The sequence below is a fragment of the Temnothorax nylanderi genome, unplaced genomic scaffold, assembly GCF_030848795.1.
Source record: "Temnothorax nylanderi isolate EJ_2023f unplaced genomic scaffold, tnyl_v1.0 TNYL_tig0253_pilon, whole genome shotgun sequence".
NCBI lineage: Eukaryota > Metazoa > Arthropoda > Insecta > Hymenoptera > Formicidae > Temnothorax > Temnothorax nylanderi.
The window spans coordinates 152,641-180,253 of NW_027249315.1; the positions used below are offsets into that span (position 1 = coordinate 152,641).

The 27,613-nt window shown below is 38.3% G+C and overlaps 1 protein-coding gene across 2 annotated transcripts in view; it reads right to left on the minus strand.

Annotated features, from left to right (window-relative positions):
- The window catches only part of LOC139779979 (uncharacterized), a 247,240-nt gene that overhangs the window by 143,398 nt on the left and 76,229 nt on the right, over positions 1-27,613 (minus strand). Inside the window, exons 4-5 of one of the 2 annotated variants that reach the window (XM_071718519.1) lie at positions 27,118-27,586; positions 26,960-27,045 (exon numbers count right to left, since the gene is read on the minus strand). The exons of the other annotated variant lie outside the window; for it this stretch is intronic. Coding sequence (XP_071574620.1) covers positions 26,960-27,045; positions 27,118-27,586 — 555 coding nt within the window. The remainder of the gene's footprint in view (positions 1-26,959; positions 27,046-27,117; positions 27,587-27,613) is intronic. 2 annotated transcript variants of the gene reach the window in all.

The window sequence follows — 27,613 nt, forward strand, 5'->3', positions numbered from 1 at the left end:
AAAGAGTTATCTGTATATCCGCTAAGGCTCTTAGCCGCTCGATTCCGCGCGCTCCAGCGCCGCGTGCGATTACCGCCGCCGCTGTCCGAGCTTGCGCTTCCACCGCGGTCGCACCCCGTATTCCGCGAGCCCGCGCGCCCGCCAATCCGCTTACAGCGCTCGGTATATCGCCGTTACCATATCCGCGATCTTTGTACATATCTCCGATACTCGAACTCCGCGATCTTTGTACATATCTCCGATACTCGACCTCCGCGATCGTTGTACATATCTCCGATATTCGAACTCCGCGATCTCTGTACATAACTCCGCCGCGTCCGCGATCTCTCTGTACATCGCGCCGCCACGACATTCGCGTCGATTTCCGCAAGCACACCGATGTATTTACGCTTAATTGAATAAACTTTAATGAAATGTATTTGAGCGACCCAACTGGCCAAAATTTTCTCCTTTATAATATCTCACAACGTTTCGGCCACCATCTGGCCCTTTTCAAGTGAGGAATATAACAATAACTATTGCCGGCACTCCACGCATATACATCCTATGTCGCCTAATATAATTCCCAAAATACATCATGCTTCATAAAGCTGAAACGGTAAATTACAGAGATGTATATAGATATGAAACAGCGAAGAGGATGCCAGAAATGACTTACAAGTTTTATGCGTCGACAAAAGCAGAAGTAAAAGATACAGTCAGTCCATAGATAGATGAAACCGAGCATCTTGTCAAATGCGTCCGAACGTTACAACAGTCAAAGTCACAATAATAAAACTCAGAAAACACACCGACAAAGCAAAATAGCGGGTTCTTAAAATAACCAAACCGCGGTCAAAAAGCATAGATTAGACAGCATTAATGACACGATCGTAAACAGCCGGTAAATTCTCGGTGTCCTTTTGAAGATTGACTGTGTGTCTGCACTTCTTAATGAAGAACATCTCCGAGATCTCTCTTTTTTTATAATGGCTTTCTTTATATAAAATCCTCGGATTATGCCACGTGAAATCATGATTATATGTGAGGCGATGTTTGGAGACCACCGAGTGGTTGTTGGCATGTTTCCTAATATCACTTCTATGTTCTTTTAATCTTGTCTCCAAATGCCTTTTAGTTTGCCCAATATAGCAAGAATTGCAGTTAGCACAATCAATCTTGTACACTAGTTCAGTCTGTCTGAGATACGGCAGTCTATCCTTGCCCTTCCTAATAATACAATCTAATCTCTTTGGGATCGTGTCATTAATGCTGTCTAATCTATGCTTTTTGACCGCGGTTTGGTTATTTTAAGAACCCGCTATTTTGCTTTGTCGGTGTGTTTTCTGAGTTTTATTATTGTGACTTTGACTGTTGTAACGTTCGGACGCATTTGACAAGATGCTCGGTTTCATCTATCTATGGACTGACTGTATCTTTTACTTCTGCTTTTGTCGACGCATAAAACTTGTAAGTCATTTCTGGCATCCTCTTCGCTATGTTTCATATCTATATACATCTCTGTAATTTACCGTTTCAGCTTTATGAAGCATGATGTATTTTGGGAATTATATTAGGCGACATAGGATGTATATGCGTGGAGTGCCAGCAATAGTTATTGTTATATTCCTCACTTGAAAAGGGCCAGATGGTGGCCGAAACGTTGTGAGATATTATAAAGGAGAAAATTTTGGCCAGTTGGGTCGCTCAAATACATTTCATTATTTTTTTATACTGGCGAAGAAATGTCTCAGTCATTGAATAAATTTTGTTACGTTTCTATTTTAACCGAGTCTTGTGCCTTCCTTCGCGCCTACTCCGAACCCTGACCAGCCGCGAGCTAGATCGGCGCTTCGGAAGCTAGGTTGTTTTAATACCATCATAAAAATTCTACCAAGTTAAATTGATACTCAAAGAAAAAAAATTATTATTATGTCTAGACATACTTATAATTCATCAAATTATTATTAAGCTATAATTGAAAATGCAGAATTAAAATTATGTCTAGACAAAATATTAATTCTGAATTTATTTTATGTTATGACATAAAAATTTTTCGGGAATTACAATTATGTACATAATTGTAATTCCCGAATTTTACTTATGTACACAATTTTAATTCTTGAATTTCTATTATGTACATAATAGTAATTCTCGAAGTACTCTTTTTCTTTTAGTAAGTAACGGTTATCTTTAACAAAGAATATTTTCTTGATAATAATCTTAAAACGTACTTATCACAAATTTTAGAAAAAGTCTTTGTCATGTACTCGAAAAAAGAATTTATACTCCTTCAAAGAACATTATAAAATGTTATCAAAGAAAAGTCAAAATAATAAGCAAATCGAATTTTTGTTTTAATTTTATATTCTTAATTGAAGAATTAAACAATTAGAATTCAGAATATTATTTGTTTTAAGTAAAGAGAGTTATGAGTGTATTTTAATATTGTCAAAAAAATATTCTTTGTGAAGATAACAGTTACTTAAAAGAAGAGAACTAAAATGGAGTAATTGGTTTTCTTAGCACTAGAATGATATTTTTTGCGTGTGAATTGTGCGTACATGAATAGCAATTGCGATATACTAGGTGCGCAACTAAGTTTCCGGGTTTCACACATAGATGGCACCAATAACACATGTACTTGACTTACATGTCTGAAGTTGTCTGAAGTTATAGCTTGGACATCTGTTAACAATAACCAGTCGTTATATAAACACATATCGCAACGCAAAAATATTTTTTCTAACAACGGAGATGTCGAGTTTTGTGCCAAATAAACAGCATTTGCGGGAAGCTTTGCTTTTCTGCTTTAACTTGAAAAAAAATGCAGCTGAAGCACGTCGTTTGCTTGAGGAGGCCTACGGCGAACATGCACCATCGAAAACTACCTGTGAAGATTGGTTTAAACGCTTCAGAAGTGGCGTTTTCGACACTGAGGACAAGGAGCGCTCCGGCAGACCAAAAACAATTGAGGACGCCGATCTGCAAGCGTTATTGGATGAAGATGATACGCAAACACAAGATCAACTTGCGGAGGCATTAAACATGACTCACCAAGGTATTTCCAAACGTTTACATGCCATGGGAAAAATTCAAAAGGAAGGAAAATGGGTGCCGCATTAGTTGACTGAGAGACAGATGGAAAATCGAAGAGCCACTTCCGAAATTTTGCTTTTGCGGCATGAAAGAAAGAGTTTTCTTCATCGAATTGTTACTGGCGATGAGAAGTGGATATATTTAGAGAATCCCAAACGCAAAAAATCGTGGCTTTCACCTGGTGAAGAATCAACATCGACGGCACGGCCAAATCGTTTTGGAAAGAAGACAATGCTCTGCGTTTGGTGGGACCAGAAAGGAATCGTGTACTATGAGCTGCTGAAACCGGGCAAAACTGTCAATGGGCATCGCTACCGACAACAACTGATCAATTTAAACCATACATTGCTCGAAAAACGGCCAGAATGGGACACGAGACACGAACGAGTGATATTGCAGCACGACAACGCTCCGTGCCATCGCAGTTCCATCGTCCAGGACACCATCAAAACGCTGAAATGGGATCTGCTACCGCACCCGCCGTATTCGCCAGACCTGGCGCCTTCCGATTATCACTTGTTCCGGTCGATGGCGCATGGCTTGGCTGGGCTACACTTGACCAATTTCGAAGAAGTGCAAAATTGGTTGGATGAATGGTTTCGGTCCAAAGACGCGTCGTTTTATTGTCGCGGTATTCATGTATTGCCAGAGAGATGGAGAAAATGTATAGCTAGCGAAGGACGATACTTTGAATAAACCATTTTTTGTATTTCTCTTGAAATTTTCCATTTTTTATTGATCAAAAAAACCCGGAAACTTAGTTGCGCACCTAGTAAGATCGCGAGCCAAAAAATAATTATTTTTTCTTTCTGTGGCAAGAAAATGATAGAGCGCTATCCACACCACCTTGCGGTAGATATCATGGCGCATTTTTTTTAAGTGGTATCCTCAGTAGGTCTAATGCACTTTGCATTAAAATATTCTCATATATATATAATATCCTCCTCAACCATATCTAAAATATTCTCTTCCGTTTCGAGCCTTATCTCACGATTACGATCAACGTCCACGAGTTTCGGCATCAAACAATCACTATTCCGAATTCTCTGGTCTAATCGTTCGAAAGTTCCTCGATCGGGATGCACGCGATTTGGATACTGTTCCACATAAAATCTTGCCGCACGCGTACTTGAACACCGTACCTCACCGTAAATTAAATACATATCGGCGTATTTGTTGTTACTATACCGATACATTTTTCTTTCGCACAAAATAATTTGCATGCGAGACGCTTATGCCCGTTCTAGACTGGAGGATGATCCTACTCTCGGCTCATCCGAGTGAGTAGTGTAGACGGATGAAAATCATACTGAAGACTCCTGAAGTTAGCTTTCAATCGTACCAATCACGTATAGCTATTGCTAGTCTGGCGCCATCTAGTGGCTAGGTTACTTAGTTTTTAGTAAGTACCCCAGTCATGCTGTCCATAGTTGCACCCACGTTAACTTTTCCCTTTACCTCGTGCATTACGGATATTCTTCAGTCAACGTAGTTTTTCTGAAAACGATGTGAGCCGATATAAGCTTCTCCAACGGTTTGTACTCAGCGAATTTGGCATGCGACGCCAAAAATCGCACATTTCCGTAATAGAAACACTTTTTACAGATAAAACTTTCCTTGTGAGGAACTTAATTTTGTACGATTCCACGTGAGACACACACGGCGTCCAGCCCTGCCGTTGCCCAAAGTTATGTTCAATAAACTTTTATATTTTATAAATTTCTAAAGATAAATATAATTGCTAACAATAAGTTAAAGTACAATAAAGGTACAATATATTGAAAGTGTTTGAAGTATAATATTTACAAATGGAATCTAAAAATAAGAAACTGTCAACGAGAGAGATGGTAAAATCAAGGAAAAAAAAGACTTCGGTATGTAAAATAACTACTTTTCTTTCTTGTTCTACAGAGTCAGCATTATCAATAAAATGTGTACATTTTTTATGTGTTTAGGAAGTAAATTAAAGATGTGTTTCATTTGACGAAGAAGAAATTTTTAATTTAATATCAATATATTCTATGCCAGCAATACAAAATAAGTTTAAAAAAAGTAAAAGGCATTCATTGATATACGAAAGAATCGCTACTCTCCATAACATGTCAGAAGAGTATTGCAGAACTGCAAAAGATATTCAAACTAAAATAAAAAATTTAAAATCTGAATATATAAAAAAGAAACCCAAATCAGGTAATAAATGAGCTGTACTACTTATTAAAGAACTCATTTATGATATTTATATAATAATTTATATAATATTTATAATATTTATTTACTATAACTGTTTAATGTTATTATGTGTAGGAGGTACACCACCTGATGATTTTCCATTTTATGATGTTTTACATAAGCTGTGGAGTGAAAAAGATATATTTAATGATGAACTTCTTGATGATACAATGGTTACTGATAATTCTGATAGTATATTAATAATAATTTTTTAAGGATTTTTACCTTGTGTAATAATTTTTCTGTATTACAATAAATAAGGATGACATTATTTCTAATAAAACACAATATTTCAGATAATAGCAGCAATGAAGACCCCGAAGGTGAAGAATTATTAAAAGATGTAGAATTTGATTACTCTGAAAATAATAGCGGACATTCTAGGTATAATGATTTTTTTTGAAATTGTGAGTACATTCGTCTACGCATTGGCTGCCGCAGATGTCGTTCATTTATCCTTGTTTAACATTCGGTGACACCAAATGTTAAACAACAATAAATGAACGACATCTGTGGCAGCCAATGCGTAAACGAATGTACTCTGTATGACAAATACATTGACTGAAATTTATATTGATTTTAATTTCATATATTCTTTTCATGTTCTATGTGCTTAAAGAGGAGACACAAATCAAAATCAAAATCCTACAAAAAGTAATGAGAAAATTCGTCAACTGAAAGTAAAAAGAATGTAAGTTTCTTTAAATGTTTATTAAGAATTTTTAATAAATAATGTAACATGATGTCAAAACTGAAAAAATTCTCAATTTTATTAATAATTTTTGTCGTAATGTATGTTTAAACTATACATTAAATTTTTTATTACTATTATACGTATTGTAGAACGTACTTTTTCCTTTTTAAATTTTATTTATAACTCAACTGACAACTTAAATAATTCTTTCTAAATATTTAATGAATTTATTTACTAATTATATTATATTATTTTATTATTTATTATATTATTGAATTATGTTTTTGATATATTATTTATTAATATATTAATTAATATACAATAAATATGTAATTGATTTTGACATTAAACATGCTTTTAATAAATAACATATAAACCATCTTGCATACATTTTAATTAATATTAATTATCAGGGAATTAATTTTTTATTTACAGACCTCCAAGAAAAGTAGGTAAATCAGATGAAAGCACATTAGTAGAATTATTGATACAATCAAATGCAGATGATACAAAAAGACTTCAAGAGATTGATGAAAGACAAAAAAAAGAGCAGAAGAAAGAGATATGGTTTTAAATACTAGTCTTAAACAGTTTTTAGACACTCAAGTATTGTATATGAATTTATTAAAATAAAGGGACAAAATAAAGATTCTAATTTATCTTCAAGTATCAGAACATCTGATATAAATCATACAACTTCAGGAGTAGATGCTTTGAAATTTCAAACGCAATTACAGGAACTAAAGAATTTTGATAAAGATGTCAGCTCAAAGCAAGAAATAATAATAAATGATTATTGCTACGAACAAGTTCCACATAAATTATCCGCTATTTCAAAATTAAATAATCATAAAGAAGCTAAACTTGCGTCAAGAGGCAAATGTTCTCCAAAAATTTTATCAAACGATATTCTTTTGCAAAAAGTCACTGTTGTAAAGTCTTCTAACACAACTGACATAAATAAATCTTTTTTAAATTCACTGTGTGCTGAAAAATCAAACCAACAGCTTTTTAATAAGGCAACCAACAAAAACATAAATAAAAGTTCTGAATTTGCAAATTTAAATGTAAACAATAATACGGCTGCTTCATCAAACAAGTCATTTTCTCCAATACTTCCATCAATCGATAATAATCAAGAAGGCGTGAACTTGGAACAGGACCCTTCTGATACTTGTGTAATTAAAAAGCCTTTTGCAAACTTAACAAATTTTAATTTTGAAGAATCTGGACAACAGTATGAGCAAATTAATATAGATAAAAATAATATTAATGTAAAAGCACCCTTCAAGGGATTGGAAAGGAACTGCAACGATAAAAAACATGTTACAGATATCAATAAATCTGAAGTACAATCATATTTTACAACAAAAAAACGAGGCTTAGAAATGCAAGCCGAAGTTCGTGGAAACTTTTCCCAAAAAGAAATAAAAAAGAAAAAGGTTCCTATTATTACTGAATTAAAGTCTCCTAATATTTTTAAAGAAGATAATTTGAGAAATAAAGTTTCTTATCCAGAAAGTGCATCAATTAATACTCAGGTACCAATATTAACAACAAATACAACTGAAGGAATAGAACCTGTTAAAATTTTTATAGTCGACCGCAACATAATATAAAACAATATAAACCATTTATTTTGAAATTTAAAAAATAATTTTTGCGTATGTATAACATTTCTTACAAAATTAATTAAATTTTAATTTTTTTTCTTTATATATTATATTACGAGTTAAAATTTCTATGCATATGGGCGAGTTTTATAATTCATCGATTGATCAATCGCATTATGTGCAAAAGCAACTTTACTCTGTAAAAGCTGCATTTGCGTATAATGCGATTGATCAATGGATGAATTTAAAAACTCGTCCTATTTTATTTTTATTTTATTGTTTACATGTGTACATTTCAGGTACATAAATAAGCGTACAAAGCAAGTTTATTTCAGAGTTTATATTTTTTCGTATTTGTGTTAAATATTTAATTTTGAATTATACATGTGTACATTTAATGTACATTTAATATAATATAATAAGCACAGTTTTGTTTCTAAGTTATATTTGTCCGTATTTGAGTGAAATATTTGAGAAAACTTAAGATTTTATAATACAGGGGTATAACATAATTTTGTGATAAATGTAAGCTACAAATGTTAAGTTCTTGTTATCTGACAAGTATTTTTGTATGAAATGTTTATATTCAAAGAATGTTACATTATTAAAGTTCAGTCTGCAATGTAAACATTTTTTATTTATTACATAAAACGATACATCTATAAAACTAAATTCATATGTATATATATATATATATATGTATACATATGTAAACTTGGCGCTGCTAGACCTCGAAATTAGGTCAGCGTGGTGTGTATGTGCGAGCGAGTAATATGGGTATGGGTGATGTGTGTGTGTTGTGTGTGTGTGTGTGAGACGGTGAATAATGTGGCTTAAGCGATTAGAATTAAGTATAGAATAAGTATAGAATAAGTAATATTTACATTTGTAAAAGGTCTCTCTCTCTCTCTCTCTCTCTCTCTCTCTCTCTCTCTCTCTCTCTCTCTCTCTCTCTCTCTAGCAGCGCCAAGTTTTTTTATAAGAAAAATTTATGTATTTTAATAAAATATTTTTATTTTGTACTGTTACCTCTGTAATTCTTTGCGATTAAATCTTTTAAAATACATATATAAACTTTGTATTTAAATACCTTGTATTCCCTTGTTGGGTTTAAATATTTTAATAAAATATTTGTATTTTGTACTGTTACCTCTGTAATTCTTCATGATTCAATCTTTTATTCTATTGAAAATAAACTTTGTATTTAAATATAAATAAAATTTTTTAATCTTATAAAATTGTTATCATACATTCTTTTTCTAATTGACACAATATAAAGATTTTTCAAAGTAGTGCAACAACAATTATATTTTGAGGCAATATATACACTGAGAAAAAAAAGGTTAATCCCAAGAAATATTTAGTCCGATACGTTCAATTAAACATTTTAGTTAGTTAACTAAATATTAGTTGTTTCAACAATTTATTTCGTTTCTTTAATCAAGAATTAATTAATTCAACTAATGTTTAGTTAACTAACTAATGTAAACGGCGATTGAGGCCGTAAACCCCGTTCGAATTTCCCGCGCTTGATTTACGAGGCGCTCGTGTAGATACACTTGCGCCTGGCGCCACCTAGAGCGTTCTGATTGGTAGATGCATGTGTGCTATGATTGGCTGTGGCATGAGTGCAGTGATTGGTAGTGGGGCTTTGCGAGGGAGACACTCCCTGTTTGAAAGGACTTCTTGTACAACCGGCCTACGAGCAAGTCGTAACCGTAACGCGCGGATCTTCCAATAAATATTATTGCGTTTTATCGAGTTGGCCCGTTAATCAATTAACCTGCAATCCTGACCGCCCTTACAGTCTCAGAAGTGGGATTAAGCTCGATTACGCGATTCGCGTGTGAAAATTAGCCGGTTCAAGTGGATTCTTGCCGCGCGGAAGCGAACCGCCGAGAACACTCGACGCCATTCGCGAGCATTCCCCGCAAGTATCGGGGAAAAGTGCCAATTACGTGCCGGTACCACGATTAAATAATTCGCGAACAATCATCGCCGTTGCTGAAGGCCGTGCGAAAAGATCGCCATTGCCGGAAGCTGTGCAGAACATTCGCGATCGTTCTTCCGCAGTTGCGAGAGCCGTGCGGAGGTTCTCTACCGATCACGCCGTTGCCGAGTGCTGTGCGGGCATCGTTTCTATCCTTCTGCCGTTGCCGAAGCTGTGCAGAATTTCGCCGTTGCCACGGGCTGTGCGAATTCGTGCCGTTGCTGAAGCTGTGCGGAAGTTAACCGACCTCGTCATTGCCGCGCGCGTGCGAGGATCGTTTCATCATCCTTTCGCCGTCGCTAAGAGCTGTGCGGAAGTTCTTAACCGATCTCGTCGTGTGGGTTACGCTAGAATCGTATTACAGTCTCAGCCTTTCGCCGTTGCCAAGAGCCGTGCGGAAGTTAACCGGCCTCGCCATTGCTACATGCCGTGCGAGGATCGTTTCATCCGTTGCTGAAAACCGCGCGGAAGTTCTCAAGCATTCTTATCGTCGCTGCTAACGCAGTGCGGAATTACCGTCTCAGAACACTTCGCCGTTGCTACGAGCCGGGCGGAAGTGCTAGAACATTCGTGCGCGCCATTTTCACGACCCTCGCGGTTCGCGCCAATTTGTGCCGCCATATTGGAGAACTAGTGCGTGCCGATAAATTAAATCCAAGATGCCGTATACACGCGCGCAATTGGAAGCCCTTACGCTGCCTCAGCTTCAAGAGGAGCTACGTCAGCTAGGATGTGAGAATATACCAGACGACCACGGTCGATGTCTGGATGTAATCGTCGATTTGAGCCTACGAGGAACACGGTCAGTGGCCTTTACCGTACCCGTCAATTCGCCGCTGAACAGAACGTACTCGTCACCGGCATTGTCCGGCCAAACCAATCATTCACAGCGCTTCGTCGGAACGGATCAACCAGCCTCAGAGGAAACGCAACAAGCCCGCGGTTCCTCTACACCGCATAGACAAATATTACCGCCGCTGTTGTCAAGGCGAACGGACGAAGCGGATCCCCCGATAGCATCCCAGCAGGGGCCCAGCCGAGATCCGACCATCACACAATTATGTGAACTGGTCGCGGCACAATTGAGAGTTCAACAAGAGCAAGCCAGACTTCAGCAAGAAGCTCAGCAGGAGCGAGACAGACTTCAACAGAAAGCCTTACAAGAAATGCAGAGAGTGCAACAAGAACGGGACAGAATCCATCAGGAGAATATAGATAGACTACTCTCGTGTATAGAGAATGGTCGCCAAGGCCCGTCAAGTGAAACGCCTCGAAGCGTCAACTCGCAGGTGTTAGAATTTTCGTCGATAACGACGAATGCAACCAGGTTCCTGTCATCGCAGATACCCAACTTTGGAGGTTCAGAAGGAGAAAACGTCGAAGTATGGATCGACCGTATAGAAGGCATCGCTGAGGATCATAGTTTGCCTCAGGTGGCCATGTTATCTGCTGCCACCTCAAAGTTGGTCAAAAGTGCACTCAAGTGGTTCAATTTACTGTCCACGTACTGTGAGCAAGTCATGGTTGAACTTCAAGACAGCAATTATTAGCCATTTCAAGAGACGTGTCATATTCACGGACGTCATGGGAAAAGCACATGCCAGAAAATGGCTACATTTCAAAGAAGATTTTCAAGAATACGCCATGGACGTAGTTACGATTCTACAACCTCTCAATTTAAATGAGGAAAACATACGTCATTGCATTACCAACGGAATTATGAGTCAATCCGTTCGAGCGACAGCAATTTCGCTCAAAGCTGATTCTCTGGACGACTTTCTTGAGCAGATGCATCCCATCGCGCTCACTTGTCGCCCTTCTAATCAAAAGAAGTCACCGACATTTAAAAACAAATGGGACAAGCCGAAGCCTAAACCGGAGGACGCTTCAAAAACAGATCTTCACACGAAGAACAAGGATACTTCCACAGAAGCCTTCTGCACATATTGCCGCTTTAAGGGACACACCAAGGAAGAGTGTCGCCGACTCAAGAGAAAGGAATCAACCCCGAAACCGGTACAACCGAGTGCCACAGTCGCTGCCGTTGCAGAAACGCCGTCAAAAGAACCTGATTCTACATTGCCAGATTGTATTGCGGTAGTACAAAAAAGCGCTCCCAAGATTGTGACAAATGGCAGTAAAATTAAGGTAACAAAGCTCAATAATTCGCCGTGCGAACTTCTTGCTCTTTTGGACACGGGCAGTCCAATTTCCCTTGTTAATAAGTCGACTTATGATAAATTTCTTTCGGATTGTTCAATTACCGCTAGTTCGGAATATAAAGCCGTTAACGGAGAACCCCTTAATATTAAAGGTATTGTAAATTCCACAATTTCGTTGGAAGTTCTACCAGATAGTTCTAATTCTATTGAATTACATGTAATGAATTATAACCCGACGTCAGCCGACATAATAATCGGTTGGGATTTTTTAGACAGACATGATATGACAGTTTTGATAAAACCATTGACTCGTAAATTAGACGAGAGATTACGCCTCTTCTCAGAAGTAGCTTCCACTGAAATTACGGAAGAATGTTCCGCCAAATTAGATTCTGAATTCGAAAGTATCGAAACCGATTTCGGATATCGTATTAAAAAAGAGTTAGTTTAGCTTATGGAAGAAATTGCGAAAGCGCATATTCCTGTTGTCGAAGACGATTACACCGTAGAAGTTAAATTAAAAGACGAATCTATTTACTCGTACTCACCCAGACGACTTGCCTGGCAAGAAAAGCTTCAAGTTCGTAAAATTATTGACGATCTATTGGAAAGAGGAATTATTAAAGAAAGCGAATCTCCTTATTGTGCGCGTATCGTTCCTGTCAAGAAAAAAGATGGTTCGATAAGATTGTGCATTGATTTACGTCCATTAAATGACCGAGTTCATAAAGAAAATTGTCCTTTTCCTTTGATCGAAGATTACCCATCTCAATTAAATGGGAAAACTGTTTTTACTCTTATTGATTTGGAACCGGAAAAGTTTTTAAGAGAAGTGCTCAAATTACTAAAAAGTTATCAGTTTACGATAAACTTAAGTAAATGCAAGTTTTTAAGAAAATCAATTGAGTACTTGGGGTATATTATCTCGGATCAAGGTATTACTCTAAGCTCTCGTCATGTTGACGCAGTACGGGATTTCCCTAAACCTTGTAAGTTAGTTGAACTTCAAAGATTTTTAGGATTAACGAATTATTTTCGGAAATTTATCAATAATTACGCTACAATAGCCAAACCTTTGCAGAATTTACTACGGAAGAATTCCGACTTTAAATTCGATGAAGATTGTTTAACAGCTTTCAATACTCTTAAAAGCAAACTTGTTTCTTATCCCGTTTTAAGGATATACAATCCTAAGTTACCTACTGAATTACATACAGACGCCAGCGCCATAGCTGTCGCGGGTATTCTTTTGCAAAAGCAGGATACGGGCCAGTGGGCTCCAATAGCTTTCTTTAGTCATTCTACGAACAAGGCAGAAGCCAATTATCATAGCTTTGAGTTAGAAATGCTTGCGTATAGTACGTTCCGTAGAACGATTTCACATTTATTTATCAGGTATTAAATTTACGGTAGTTACCGACTGCAATGCTTTAGTATTCGCGATGAAGAAAACACAAATCAATCCACGCATTGTTAGATGGACATTAGAATTACAGAATTACGACTTTGACACGAAGCACCGTGAAGGAAAGAAAATGCTTCATGTAGACGCACTTAGCCGTGTCGTCGCTTCTATCGATTCTTTCTCGTTGGCTAAAGAACTTCAATTTAAACAATTACAAGACCCTAAATACAAACTAATTGCTGAAAAATTTGAGGAAACACAAGATGATGAGAAATTCACTATTGTTGACGGATTAGTATTCCGGAAATGTTCAGATAAATTACTTTTTGCAGTCCCAGAATCAATGGTACCGAATATCATACGAATCTACCATGACAACGTGTCACATTGCGGAACAGAGAAAACTGTTCAAGGTATCCTAGCTCAATATTGGTTTCCGTCAATGCGGAAAAGAGTTCAAACTCACATTGACAACTGTCTAAATTGCCTTTTAGCTAACGCATCTTCTAATGTAAGAGAAGGTGAACTCCAAATTACTGACAATCCTACCCTTCCCCTAGAGATCATACATATCGATCATTTTGGACCGTTGAATCAAACGGAAAACGGATTTAAACATATTTTTCTAATTATTGACGCTTTTTCTCGTTTCACTTGGTTACTTGCAACTAAGTCGACAGGCTCTAAAGAAGCCATTAAGCACTTAACTGATATTTCCAATATTTTTGGTAATCCGCAGACAATTGTTTCGGATCGAGGAACCGCGTTTACCTCACGAGAATTCGCTTTATTCGTGCGACAAAGAAACGTTTCCCATAGATTGGTAGCCGTAGCAGCGCCATGGGCTAATGGTCTGGTGGAGCGAGTAAACAGGTTTCTTAAGTCATCACTTTGTAGAATAGGCGAAGACCTACAAAATTGGGATAACCATTTAGATGCCGTACAATATACCATTAATAATACGTATCATACTGCGCTTAAAGCGACTCCGTCCAAAATATTATTAGGATACGATTTACGTAACCACCCCGATGTGGAATTAATTAGATTTTTAAAAAACCTAGCAAAAACAGATTTAGATTTTGAGGCCGAGCGAGAAGATAGTCGAGAATTAGCATTGCGAGCGGCCGAAAATATTAAGAATTATAACAAAGCGTACTACGATGAACGTCACAAAAAACCCTCCATGTATAACCAAGGGGATTATGTACTCATTAGAGACACTGTTACTAAGCCAGGGGAAGAAAAGAAACTTAAACCTGCTTATAAAGGTCCATATTTAGTGGCCAAAGTTCTTAACAAAAATAGATACGTCATTACAGACATTCCAGGTTTCAATATCTCACAGAAACCATATAATTCGATTTTGTCACCAGACAGGATGAAACCGTGGATTAAACCTGTCAATAAACCTTAAAGGTTAATTATTACATTTATTTATCACCCAAAATCGGGAATTTTTCATTTAATTTTCTTTTCTTCAAATCCCTTAGTCTAAATTTTCTTTATGTTAATTATTACAATTTGTATTGAATGACAATTTGTGTTACTTTGCGATATTATATTTTTAATTACACTTTATGTTATATTCCTGTGTTATGATTTACATTATATAATTTACAACCCTTCGAGGTCGAAGGCCCCGTCAGGAATGGCCGAACTGTAAACGGCGATTGAGGCCGTAAACCCCGTTCGAATTTCCCGCGCTTGATTTACGAGGCGCTCGCGTAGATACACTCGCGCCTGGCGCCACCTAGAGCGTTCTGATTGGTAGATGCATGTGTGCTATGATTGGCTGTGGCATGAGTGCAGTGATTGGTAGTGGGGCTTTGCGAGGAAGACACTCCCTGTTTGAAAGGACTTCTTGTACAACCGGCCTACGAGCAAGTCGTAACCGTAACGCGCGGATCTTCCAATAAATATTATTGCGTTTTATCGAGTTGGCCCGTTAATCAATTAACCTGCAATCCTGACCGCCTTCCCTTACACTAAAATGTTTAGTTGAACGTATCTGACTAAATATTTCTTGGAATTGACAAATTTTTTTTCTCAGTGTATGTTCTCTCTGTAATTGGCGCTGTAATTTAAAGAGCTATCATTTCTTTTTTGTAATTGTAATAGATCACTTGAAGCGCGACTCATCTTTGATGAGGTAACGTAATTTTGTGAGATGTGTATCACTTGAGTTATAATTTTTTGGAAATAAAGATACTACTGCTTAGGTAGTTTTTTCGAGATTTTTCGAGATACAAAGATTACGTCTACCACTTGTTACTTGGGTAGGTTTTTTCGAGGTATAATATTACCACTGTTTTTTTTTCGAGGTAACAACATATACACTACTATGCGTGTACTTGGCGCCTTTCTTTACCTTTTTTTTAAAAAAGGTAATTTTGTACGGATATCACGCCTTTTTATAGTATTACGCATTTTATAAACAGTATGTACAGTGTACAGGGTGTTATTTCGAGGTATAATACTACCACTTTGTTTTTTTCGAGGTAACAACATAATACATATACACTACTACGCGTGTACTTGGCGCCTTTTTTTACCTTTTTTTTTAAAAAAGGTAATTTTGTACGGATATCACGTCTTTTTGTAGTGTTACGCATCTTAATCTTATAAACAATATATCTTATAATCTTATAAACAATATGTACAGGGTGTGAAGCTAAAGGTGTTACAGACTATTATTTCTAAAGAAAACAATTTAATATTTTGCTTAGTTTTTTAAAAATAATAATCTGTAACCCTTTTAGTTGTACACCTTGTATATATTTTTCAATTTCAACATAAAACATAATCGCAATATAGCATGATTAATATGTTAATGCTATACATTTGTATACCACAGAAAGAAATTACTACTTAAAAATAAAAATGTAATGTGTCTGAAGTTGTTAATAATAGGTAAAACGTTTGACACACACACATACACACACATACGCCTTAGGGTATCAGAAGAGAGAACAAGAGAAAAGTATCTTCGCGAACAATGGAGCTAGTCTCATGACGATGAGTCAAGTACAAGAGCGAGATCGCAATGACCGATATGCAAGTGGATTAACCTAGTCGCGAAACGTTCACCCGTTATACTGTTGAAGAACCGACCGCATAACATTCCGTCTTTTTCTAATCCCGCTGTGAATCGATTTTCCAGCTAACGTATATCTTATGTCTTCGCAAAGCGTAACTTTTAAATCCTTTAGGGAGATCAATCACTTCAAGACGACACATTTTTTTTAGAGCGATTGAAGAGAAAGACAGAGAGCTTGTAAATGTCGCGAATAACGTCTTGGACGAGTATAGTAGCGTATACGTCAAGTCGGGAGGCGAATAGAAGTTAAGCAATGGAGAAAAAAAGACAGACCAAGATATGCGTTAATTCAGTTATGATATATTTTTAAAAATGCCGTATAATTTTAGAAGATTGTAAAATTTTTAAGAAGCAAATAAGAAAGAGAAAAGTGTAGGGATAATAAATAAAGTGTAGGGATGGATGGGTACGTTCTTTTTTGAGATACTGATTCGATTAAGTTCCAAAGCTATTTAGCGAAACGATAAACGTAATGTTTGTGATAATGTTAAGTGACAACGATATTCATGATCGTGTTAAGTAGAAAATTAAGTGACAACGATATTCATGATCGCGTTAAGTAGAAAATCTGCAAAATATTTGTTGATATGCGTATCTTTCTTTTAGTTTTAAGTTTTCGACAAACAATTCGTATGTACCCATCTGTCGTCAGTGCATAAAGTGAAAGGATTTGCAGGTTTCTTAGAGTACTGTTGAAGAAGATTGTAACGATATGGAAGGGAAACTATTGGTATATATAATAGATTTATACAGTAATGTATTATAAAAACAACTACCGTTTAACTAAATATTTTCACCATCATTAACCTCAGTGCTGATTCGACTTTGATATCTAGAAGGCTCTTCACATATGTCCACAATGCATCTTGCCAAGACGATGCTATCTGTAGTAGTAGTCGGACATTGCCGCAAAGACTTGCGTATATGGCACGATAGAATACACCTGCTGTTAGTGAGTAGCTGCGCGTAGAGATGTCGCAGGAGTTAGTGTGAAGTAAGATGGCGGGCGAAGAGAAGTCACGCGTGTGCGCGCTCGTCATAAGAAATTTATATTTCGTTTAAGTATACCGTAATAAAGCACAATAAGCATAAAATTGTTACGTAATTCTCGCACCCATCACAACCGGGTGCTTACAAATGGTCCTTCGAGCCGGATTCCGGTATAATCGGCCGGATGCGGCATAGAAACGTAACGTGCGTCGAACCGGCAGTGGAAAAACGCACGCAAGTATTTGCTGGCAACGCTGTCGAAACTATCCAGCGGAGGTAGTCCAGCGGGCAAGTACTAGAAGAATCGTAAGTCTCGGTTATTGCGATAGCCGATCGACTGCATCCCAAAGCATTGACGCCTGAAACAACGGCAAAGCATCGACGCCTGAAACAACGGCAAGCACGAGAGGATAGTCAGGCTGTCTCTCTCTCTCAAGTGTGGCGTGCCCAGAAACCAAGGGCGCCACCGGATACTCACTCGTGCGCAAGGCCGAGCCTGAGGAAGCGGATTCGCGCGCTTGCAGACGACACAGAGGGCGTTTGCACGGCGGCGATCTCAACACATCGGACACTCACTCGTGCGCAAGGCCGAGCCTGAGGAAAGCGGATTCGCGCGCTTGCAAGCAACACTAACCTGTAAGTTTCCGTTACAGGGCTCTTGCACAGCGGCGATCTCACCATCACGTAGCCACGTGATACGACACCGGCGGCGACACGCGCCCACCGGTATTCTACGAGGATTCGAGGTCAGGATCGACGAGGGTCAGCCGTGCTGTCACCACGATTCGAGCACCATCGTTCCACAGACAGCTCTACGACTTAGCAACGAGGATCACAGCAGCGTCCGAGCGTGCGCTAAGCGTATCGAGTGTAGCAATCTAAACATAACCTGTAAGTTCGTTCCGTTACGAAAGATCGTGTCAAGTTAGCGTAGCTTCACGATGGCAAACGAGCTAACCTCTCTTAGGCGTGCGCGAGGTACGTTTAAGTCCCGTCTTACGGGTTTCGAGACACTTCTAGAGGGTTTTCGCGCGTCGGACAATCCGATCGAAACTCTTGAAGCGAGAATCGAATTCATACAAAGCTTATGGCCTAATTTTAACGACATTCAGAATAAAATCGAGGATTTAGACGACGCGGATGAAGAACGGTATATCATAGACGAACGGTATTGTTCTTTAATCGGTCGAGCACGGGCTCTTGTCAATCTTGAGCGAGCACAGCATCAGCAAATCAATCACGCGGGTAATCATCAGCATAACAATGCTCACCCCAACGGGGGTGCCGGCCACACGCAGGATCTCCAGGTCAAATTGCCGACGATGAGTCTTCCGGTATTTGACGGGAATCCTGAGCAATGGCTCCAATTTCGCGACAGTTTTCAGGGGCTTATCGAAACTAACGCTAACCTATCAGATATTCAACGCATGTATTATCTGCGGTCGTCATTGAAAGGGCGCGCTGCTGAAGTCATTCAAGCACTCGAATCTTCCGCAGCAAATTACGAAATTGCCTGGACGCTCTTGAAAAAGAGGTTCGAGGATAAAACCGCGATCGCAAGTCGTCACTTGCAGTTGCTGCTCGACATTCCCGTGATGCAGAAGGAATCCGGGGGGCAGTTACGAAAAACATTAGATAGTATGTTGCGACATATTCGTGCTATTGAGCAGCTCGGGGCTAATACCTGGGACGCAGTAGTAATTCATCTTTTAACTTCAAAGTTAGACAGCATGACGCGACGCGAATGGCGCGCTCATGCAAAGGAACGGGAAAATATCACAGTCGGCACTTTGACAGATTTCCTAGAGGATCAATGCCTCATTCTAGAACCGGAGAATATAAAGTCAGATGCAAATAAAACACAATCAGCAGCGCGATCGGAAGGGCGAGCGTCGTTCCAACCGAAGAAAGCAACACAATCGAATTCTTTCGCGACTACAAGCGATGAGAAACAAGCGTTTCGCAAATGTGCGTATTGTCAAGAAGAATCGCATCTTATTTATTCATGCCATAAGTTTCGCGATCTAGACGTACCGAAAAGACAAAGTGTAGTAAACGAGCATAAACTTTGCCGTAATTGCTTGCGAGGCAATCATATCGCAGCTAATTGTATGTCGACTCATTGCAGGAAGTGCGAGGGTAAACATAACACGTTGTTACACTCTAACGATCAATCAGTAGAAGCGAACAATTAATCGAATAATAGCAGCAGTTCAGACGCTAGCAAGGGCGTCGCTTTAGCGTCAACAAGCATTACAAAGCATTTCTCTCCTTCACGAGTCATATTGTCAACCGCAAGGGTTTGGATTCACGATAGGAGCGGAGCACGAGTCGAATGTAGAGTACTTTAAGACTCGGGTTCTCAGTTCAACTTTATAACGCGTGAGCTTTGCGAGCGTTTGAAGTTAAGTACACACAAGCAGAGTTTTTCAGTCAAAGGAATAGGTCCAGCCATAGAGCTCCACGCCTCAACGGGGGCTGTTATACAATCTAAGCATACTGCATATCAAACTAAGCGTCAATTTCTGATTACTGAACGAATAGTCGATAACCTGCCCATAGCAGCAGTTGAAATCGGTCATCTTAAAATTCCTAATGTAAATCTCGCTGACAGCACGTTTCACCTTCCAGGTAGGGTTGACGTGATATTAGGAGCAAGCATATTTTGGGATCTTCTTTGCATCGGCCAGATAAAGCTAGGCAGCGATCAGCCAGTCCTCCAGAAGACACATCTTGGATGGATAGCCGCTGGTGACATTACGCCAGTCAGTCAGTCGCCTGCATCAATCAGTTATATCACAGCCGACGCGGCACTTCACAAGCAAGTCGAAAGATTTTGGAACATAGAAGAGATCGACCGTGCGCCGGTGCGATCAAAAAGCGACGAATCGTGCGAACTCCACTTTCTGCAGACCTACAAACGGAACGCAAGTGGACGGTTTATAGTCAGTCTACCATTCCGAGGGGACCCCAGCGAGTTGGGCGAATCCCGTAATACCGCGGTGAAACGATTCTACAAAATCGAACAAAAACTAGAACGCGATCCTGAACTCAAAGCAGCTTACGTTAAGTTTATGCAGGATTACGAATCACTGGGTCACATGACCGCCGTGAGCGATACAACGAGCGACACCTCGCCGATGTATTACATCCCACATCACGCCGTAGTCACCAGAGTCAACGGGCAGAACAAACTTCGGGTAGTCTTCAACGCTTCTGCCAAGACAACTTCAGGAAAGTCTCTCAATGACATTTTGCAAGTCGGACCCACAATTCAGCCAACGTTATTTGTAATAGTGCTGCGATTACGACAACACCAATTCGTACTAACAGCTGACATCGTAAAGATGTACAGACAGGTCGAGATTTTTGAGGAGCAGAGAAATTTACAGCGAATCGTGTGGAGGCCAGACAGCAGTCTACCATTAGTGGACTACTTATTAAATACAGTTACATATGGCGAAGCAGCCTCAGCGTTCTTAGCCATTCGATCCATGCAGCAAGCAGCTCATGATGCGAAACAATCTCATCCAATTGCGAGTCAAGTCATATTGGAGGATTTCTGCGTAGATGATCTCCTCACCGGCGACAATGACATAGCCGCACTTCGATCTCTAAAGGCGGATCTTATTGAAATATTGGGATCAGCAGGCTTCACATTGGCCAAATGGAACTCGAACGAACCGACTCTCCTTTCATCCAGCGCGAACGAGGTTCCGCAATTATTGAACATCGGAGACGAGGTGAAAACTCTCGGTCTTTCGTGGTCTTCCCAAAAGGATACACTGCAATATCGAGTGACCTTCCGAAACACAGAGGGTCGCGTCACAAAGCGCAAAGTATTATCGGTCACGTCCCAGATCTTCGATCCATTGGGATTGGTAGGACCAGTTACGATAACTGCTAAAATCTTACTCCAACGCATGTGGCAGTTAAATCTCGCATGGGACGAATCACTCCCTAGCAGCCTACACTCTGAATGGCTCAACTATCTTGAACAGCTTCCAGCAATCAACGAGATTTCTATCCCGCGCGTGGTTGTCTGCGAAAACCCCGTGCGCACCGAAATTCATGGGTTCTCCGACGCCTCGAAAACAGCCTATGGAGCCTGCGTGTACTTACGATCAATCGACAAACAAGGAAGGATTACCATTCGGCTTTTATGCGCGAAGTCAAAGGTCGCGCCATTGAAAACAATCTGTATACCTCGCCTAGAACTCCTCGCAGCTCTTCTACTAGCAAAACTGGTTCAACTAGTAATGGCTACGCTATCATTAATCATTCACGCCCGCTTTTATTGGTGCGATGCAGAAATTGTGCTGGCGTGGATATACGGCGAGCCTTATCAACGTAAAACCTTCGTTGCCAATCGGATCACGGAGATCCATCAATTAACAGAAAAGGACATGTGGCATCATGTGAAATCAGAAGACAATCCAGCGGACGTTATCTCCCGTGGGGTGAACCCAAGTCAACTAAAGCATCTCCGTCTCTGGTGGGAGGGACCTGAGTGGTTGTGCGATCCTACGGAGCATCTCCGCGAAGCAATTCCCCCGGTAATCGGCGAGATTCCGGAGACCAAAGCATCACATTCCAGCACCACATTCACGCAAATCTTCGAGGATAACTATATACTCGATCGGTTTTCCTTTCTTTCTAGACTGAAGCGAGTTGTTGCATATTGCCTACGTTGGAAAGAACCAATCAAACCAAGTACTACGAAACGGATACGACCATTGAGCGTCGACGAATTGGATCAAGCAATGCAGCGGATCATCAAATTAGTACAAGCGCATTGTTTTCCACGTGAGATCCACGATCTAACTATCAAGCAACGTGTACGACATGACAGTCGGTTACTGACACTGCATCCCTTTCTGGATGATAAAGGAATCATCCGAGTAGGAGGACGATTGAGGAGCGCACAAATCGAGTACTCGCGGCAGCACCCAATTGTCTTGCCTTCTAATCATCACGTCACCCACCTCATTATTCGCGATGCGCACTGCGCAAATCTGCATCTCGGTGCACAAGCTTTACTTTCCACATTACAGGAATCCTATTGGATCTTATCTGCTAGGTCAACTATCAGAAAAATTTTGCATAAATGTATTATTTGCTTCAGAGCCAGACCGTATGCTGCACGACACCTTATGGGTGAGTTACCGACACATCGCGTAACATATACTCGCGCGTTTGTAAACGTAGGAGTTGATTACGGAGGTCCGTTCAACTTAAAGCTTTCGCGTAACAAAACTTGTAAAGCGTACGTCTGTGTTTTCGTATGTATGTCTACTAAAGCAATACACATCGAATTAGTTTCCGATCTAAGCACTCCGGCATTTCTTAATGCACTTAAACGATTTATTGCGCGGCGCGGTAAGTGCGCACATATCTACTCAGATAACGTCAGATCATCAAGAGGCTGTCGAGCGACATTGTTCTGATCACGCCATGCAGTGGCATTTTATTCCGCCGTACTCTCCCCATATGGGCGGCCTTTGGGAGGCTGGTATAAAATCTATCAAAGCGCATATGCGGCGTATACTCGGCGAAGCACTATTAACGTTTGAGGAAATGTACACTATTCTTACACAGATCGAGTCAGTATTGAACTCGCGACCGCTTACCCCGATTTCGAGCGATCCCACGGATCTGCGTGCGTTAACACCAGGACATTTCCTGATCGGGGAACCTCTTAACGCCATTCCACAAAAGAACTTTGTTGAAACTCCTTCTAATCGTCTTACGCGTTTCCAGTATCTCACTAAGTTGGTTCAAACGTTTTGGACTCGTTGGTCCACAGAATATTTGTCTAATCTCCAGCAGAGATTCAAGTGGAATCGCGAAGATCAAGTTTCACCGATCAAGGTCGGTACATTGGTAATATTGCGAGATGATAATGCACCCTCGATGCAATGGGCATTAGGGCGTGTAACTGAGTGTCACGAAGGCAGCGATCAAAAAGTCAGAGTTGTAAGTGTAAAGACTGCGAAAGGCATAGTGCAACGTACTGTAGCGAAACTCTGTATTTTACCTATTGATGTATAATCTCCTATATGTTTCTATTTACGCGTAGCAATAAGATTAGCATAAGTCCTGAGAGTACAAATACTTATAATATTTCGTTGAAAGCCAGGTCTTTCAAGGCAGGCGATGTATGTTAGTGAGTAGCTGCCCGTAGAGATGTCGCAGGAGTTAGTGTGAAGTAAGATGGCGGGCGAAGAGAAGTCACGCGTGTGCGCGCTCGTCATAAGAAATTTATATTTCGTTTAAGTATACCGTAATAAAGCACAATAAGCATAAAATTGTTACGTAATTCTCGCACCCATCACAACCGGGTGCTTACACCTGCACGGAAAATATTTTTCTATATTTATTTACATATAACAAACAGTTAAGTCTATAAGCAAGAAGAAAGAACGGGCCTCTGTTCACATTTGACGTTCACGATGATATTCGTGTTATGCACGATGCTTCTGTCGAAATCGAGGAATCACATGCCGGAAAAGTTTTACTTAGGTAGGTATATTTATCATTAAAAGAATACTTTGTATAATTCTCTTTTATGTTATTTTTTTATTTTTTCTCATTAGATCATGGTACAAGAGGAACAAACACATTTTTCCAGCAAGTAGATGGGAACCTTTTGATCCAACGAAAAGTTACGACAAGTATACAGTATCGGATAAAAATAGGAAGAAATATGAAATCTGATAAACTTAGATTCAACGAATTGTCCAATTTCGTTTAAAGGATTCAGATTCAAAGGACTGTAAATATTAATAACCAGATAAATAACTTTGTTTCATCGTACAATTAATTCATTATACAACAGATTGTAATATATATATATATATATATATATTAGGGCGACCCAAAAAAAACGATTATTTTTTTTTTTCAAGTCTCCTATGAAAATATGTTAGTTTATCATGTTTTAAGAGCCCCCTCCAAAGGACAACTCAAAAAAAAATTTTTAAAGGGTCGCTCAAAATTTTTTAAAATTTCCAAAATTGTCAAAAATCGATTTTTTTTTTATATATAATTTTTCTCGTGATTTCATTTCTTTCTACATGAAAAATCATGAAGATCCTGAAAATTTCAAGTCAAAATTTTAATATTTAAAGGTCGCTCCAAATTTTTTTAAGTTTTCAAGTCGAGTACTTTATATCTTTTCGAGCTACTTCTGAACATGAATATTAACGAACTTAATATTTTTCTTCTTGAATTTGACATGCTAAAGAATGGAATTAAAGCACGAGAAACAAAAAAAAAATTTAATGAACAATTTTCACTATTTTAGTATAATTGTAAAAAAATCATAATTTTTTAAATTATGTAAATTAAGTAAAATAAATTAATTTACATAATTTAAAAAATTATGATTTTTTTACAATTATACTAAAATAGTGAAAATTGTTCATTAAATTTTTTTTTGTTTCTCGTGCTTTAATTCCATTCTTTAGCATGTCAAATTCAAGAAGAAAAATATTACGTTCGTTAATATTCATGTTCAGAAGTAGCTCGAAAAGATATAAAGTACTCGACTTGAAAACTTAAAAAAATTTGGAGCGACCTTTAAATATTAAAATTTTGACTTGAAATTTTTAGGATCTTCATGATTTTTCATGTAGAAAGAAATGAAATCACGAGAAAAATTATATAAAAAAAAAAAAATCAATTTTTGACAATTTTGGAAATTTTAAAAAATTTTGAGCGACCCTTTAAAAATTTTTTTTTGAGTTGTCCTTTGGAGGGGGCTCTTAAAACATGATAAACTAACATATTTTCATAGGAGACTTGAAAAAAAAAATAATCGTTTTTTTTTGGGTCGCCCTAATATATATATATATATATATATATATATATATATCAAGAGACACGGTAGTGTCTCGCGCCAAGTACACGCGGAGCGAGACCGACCGTGACTCTTTTACGCGACGCGACGATTTGCGAGTACTCGAGATGTTGAGATCTCGATAACGAGTGAACAGATCAAGTTCTAAATAGGCTTGATCGATAGCTTGGGGTCGATTTGGGGGGGGGGGGTACGTTTTTTTCATTTTTCCGCTACGTGCCCTACGAGCGGAGATATTGCGACGCAAAGTCGAAATGTGAAAATTTTATATCAAGATACGTCGACGTCTCTCAATCTCAATATATACATATATATATCAGAGGAATATAACTTTCACTTTTTCGACACTGGCGGTGCTAGTATCGCCAGTTTCGATATAAGGGAACGGTACCAATACCCGAACACTTAAGCATAGGAAATGTACCAATACCTGAACACGTATCTGTGTCTGGATACCTTTAAAAAAATATAAATTTATGAAAATAAACGTTTGGATATTATAACTGAAGTTTCAAACTACAAGAAAAAATACTTTTATCTTTGATTTTAATTCGCGTTATACTTATAAATAATAAAGGTGTTCGGATATAAGTACATGTTCGGGTATTGGTACCGTTCCCTTATGTATCACTTTTCCGACACTGGCGGTGCTAGTATCGCCAGTTTCGATATGTATCGATATGTACATATGTATACGTGTGTCACGTGTGTGTACTGCGCGCAGTGCAGACAGTGCGTTCAGCGCGCTGTCACAGTCAGTTAACCTAACACGGTAGTGTCTCGCGTCAAGTACGCGCGGAGCGATACCGACCGTGACTCTTTACGCGACGCGATGATTAATATTTTTTCTGATTCAAGGTAATTGTTTTATTTACATGTAATTATCCTATCCTATTATTATACGACGCGAAGCGAGACCGCACCGTGACTCTTTTACGCGACTAACAATAAGTGCATGTGACAGGAATTATAATAGTTTACGTTTACGTGAGTATTACTTCTGTATATATAGTAACTTATACGAACGATATCATCGTAGTTACTATAAAATCTCCCGTTTATGCAGAGGAATTATCGTATCGTTCGTAAGTTACTACAGAATTGAGTAACGCTCGCGTAAACGTAGTATAGGTTAGATTACCGGTTTTTTACAAAATTTTACATAAAACGCGAGATTCACTTATGGGAGCTTTCCAGCAAGCGACACAAGTCGACACAGGTATCGTTTTGTCTTTGTGTAAAAATAACACGATGTTATATATGCGGTTTGGCGTGAATATATATATATATATATATATATATATATATATATTATATACAAATAATATATTGTATATATTATTATTTTTACAAGTAATTTTCAAGAATTCTGTGTTTTTTGCAATATGTGTCTTCATTGATAGGCCATCATGAAACAATTGTTGGGATAATTTTATTCTTTTTATTTTTTCTGAAATACTATCGTTTTCGCAATTTTCCTCTGATAATTCATTTTCATCTGACTGCAATATTTCCTCTTCGGTACATTCTGTTAGAAAAACTGTTGGATCTTCATTAACATCCTCACAAAAATTGTGTAATATCATGCAAACTTTTATAATTTTTTTTAGATTATTTAAAGTAATGTCGGGTCTTGATGTAAGAATTCTCCATCTACTTTTTATACGACCAAAGGCATTTTCAATAGTCATTCTAGCTCTACTTAATCTGTAGTTGAAGTTTTGTTGTAATATTGGCATGTTATTGGTGATTCTATATGGCTTCATTATCCAATTCAGAAGAGGAAATGCAGCATCAGAGATTAAATGAAATTTTGTTTTTATTTTTGGATTTTTACCATTATTATCACATTTTTTAAACAATGTACTTCGACGAAGAATAGAAGCATCATTGCATCTTCCTGGAGCTCCAATAACTGCATATCTATAAAATAAAAGTTATTACTTACTAGTTTTAACTAAATATATTTTCTCAGAAATATTTTGAAAATCTTACGTAAAACGATATTTGTAATCCACTATTGCTAAGACGTTTATGGAGTAAAATGATTTGTAATTATAATAGTCTTGTGCAGAAGCTTTTGGACACAATATTGGTATGTGAGTACCATCCATAGCCCCAAAACAATTATAAAATTGCCATTGATTCCAAAAACCTGTGGCAATTTCTGCCCTTTCCTCTTCTGTTGAAGGAAATTTCATAAGATGACTGTAATGCATAATTACTGCATCACAAAATTCATACAATATGTATGGCACGGTGCTTCTGCCCACATGGAAAAGGTCTGCTACAGTCCAAAAATCACTTCGACCTTTTAAAATTGTTAATGCTATAGCAATACGTTTGGATACAGAAATTACTGTTCTAAGTTGTGTGTCCATCTTGAAAAGGTAAGAATGCAAATCCTCACACAGCTTATTAAATGAATTTCTTGACATTCGCAATTTCTTATAAAAGCGTTTATCTGTAATAACGGTTGCACTCATTAAGT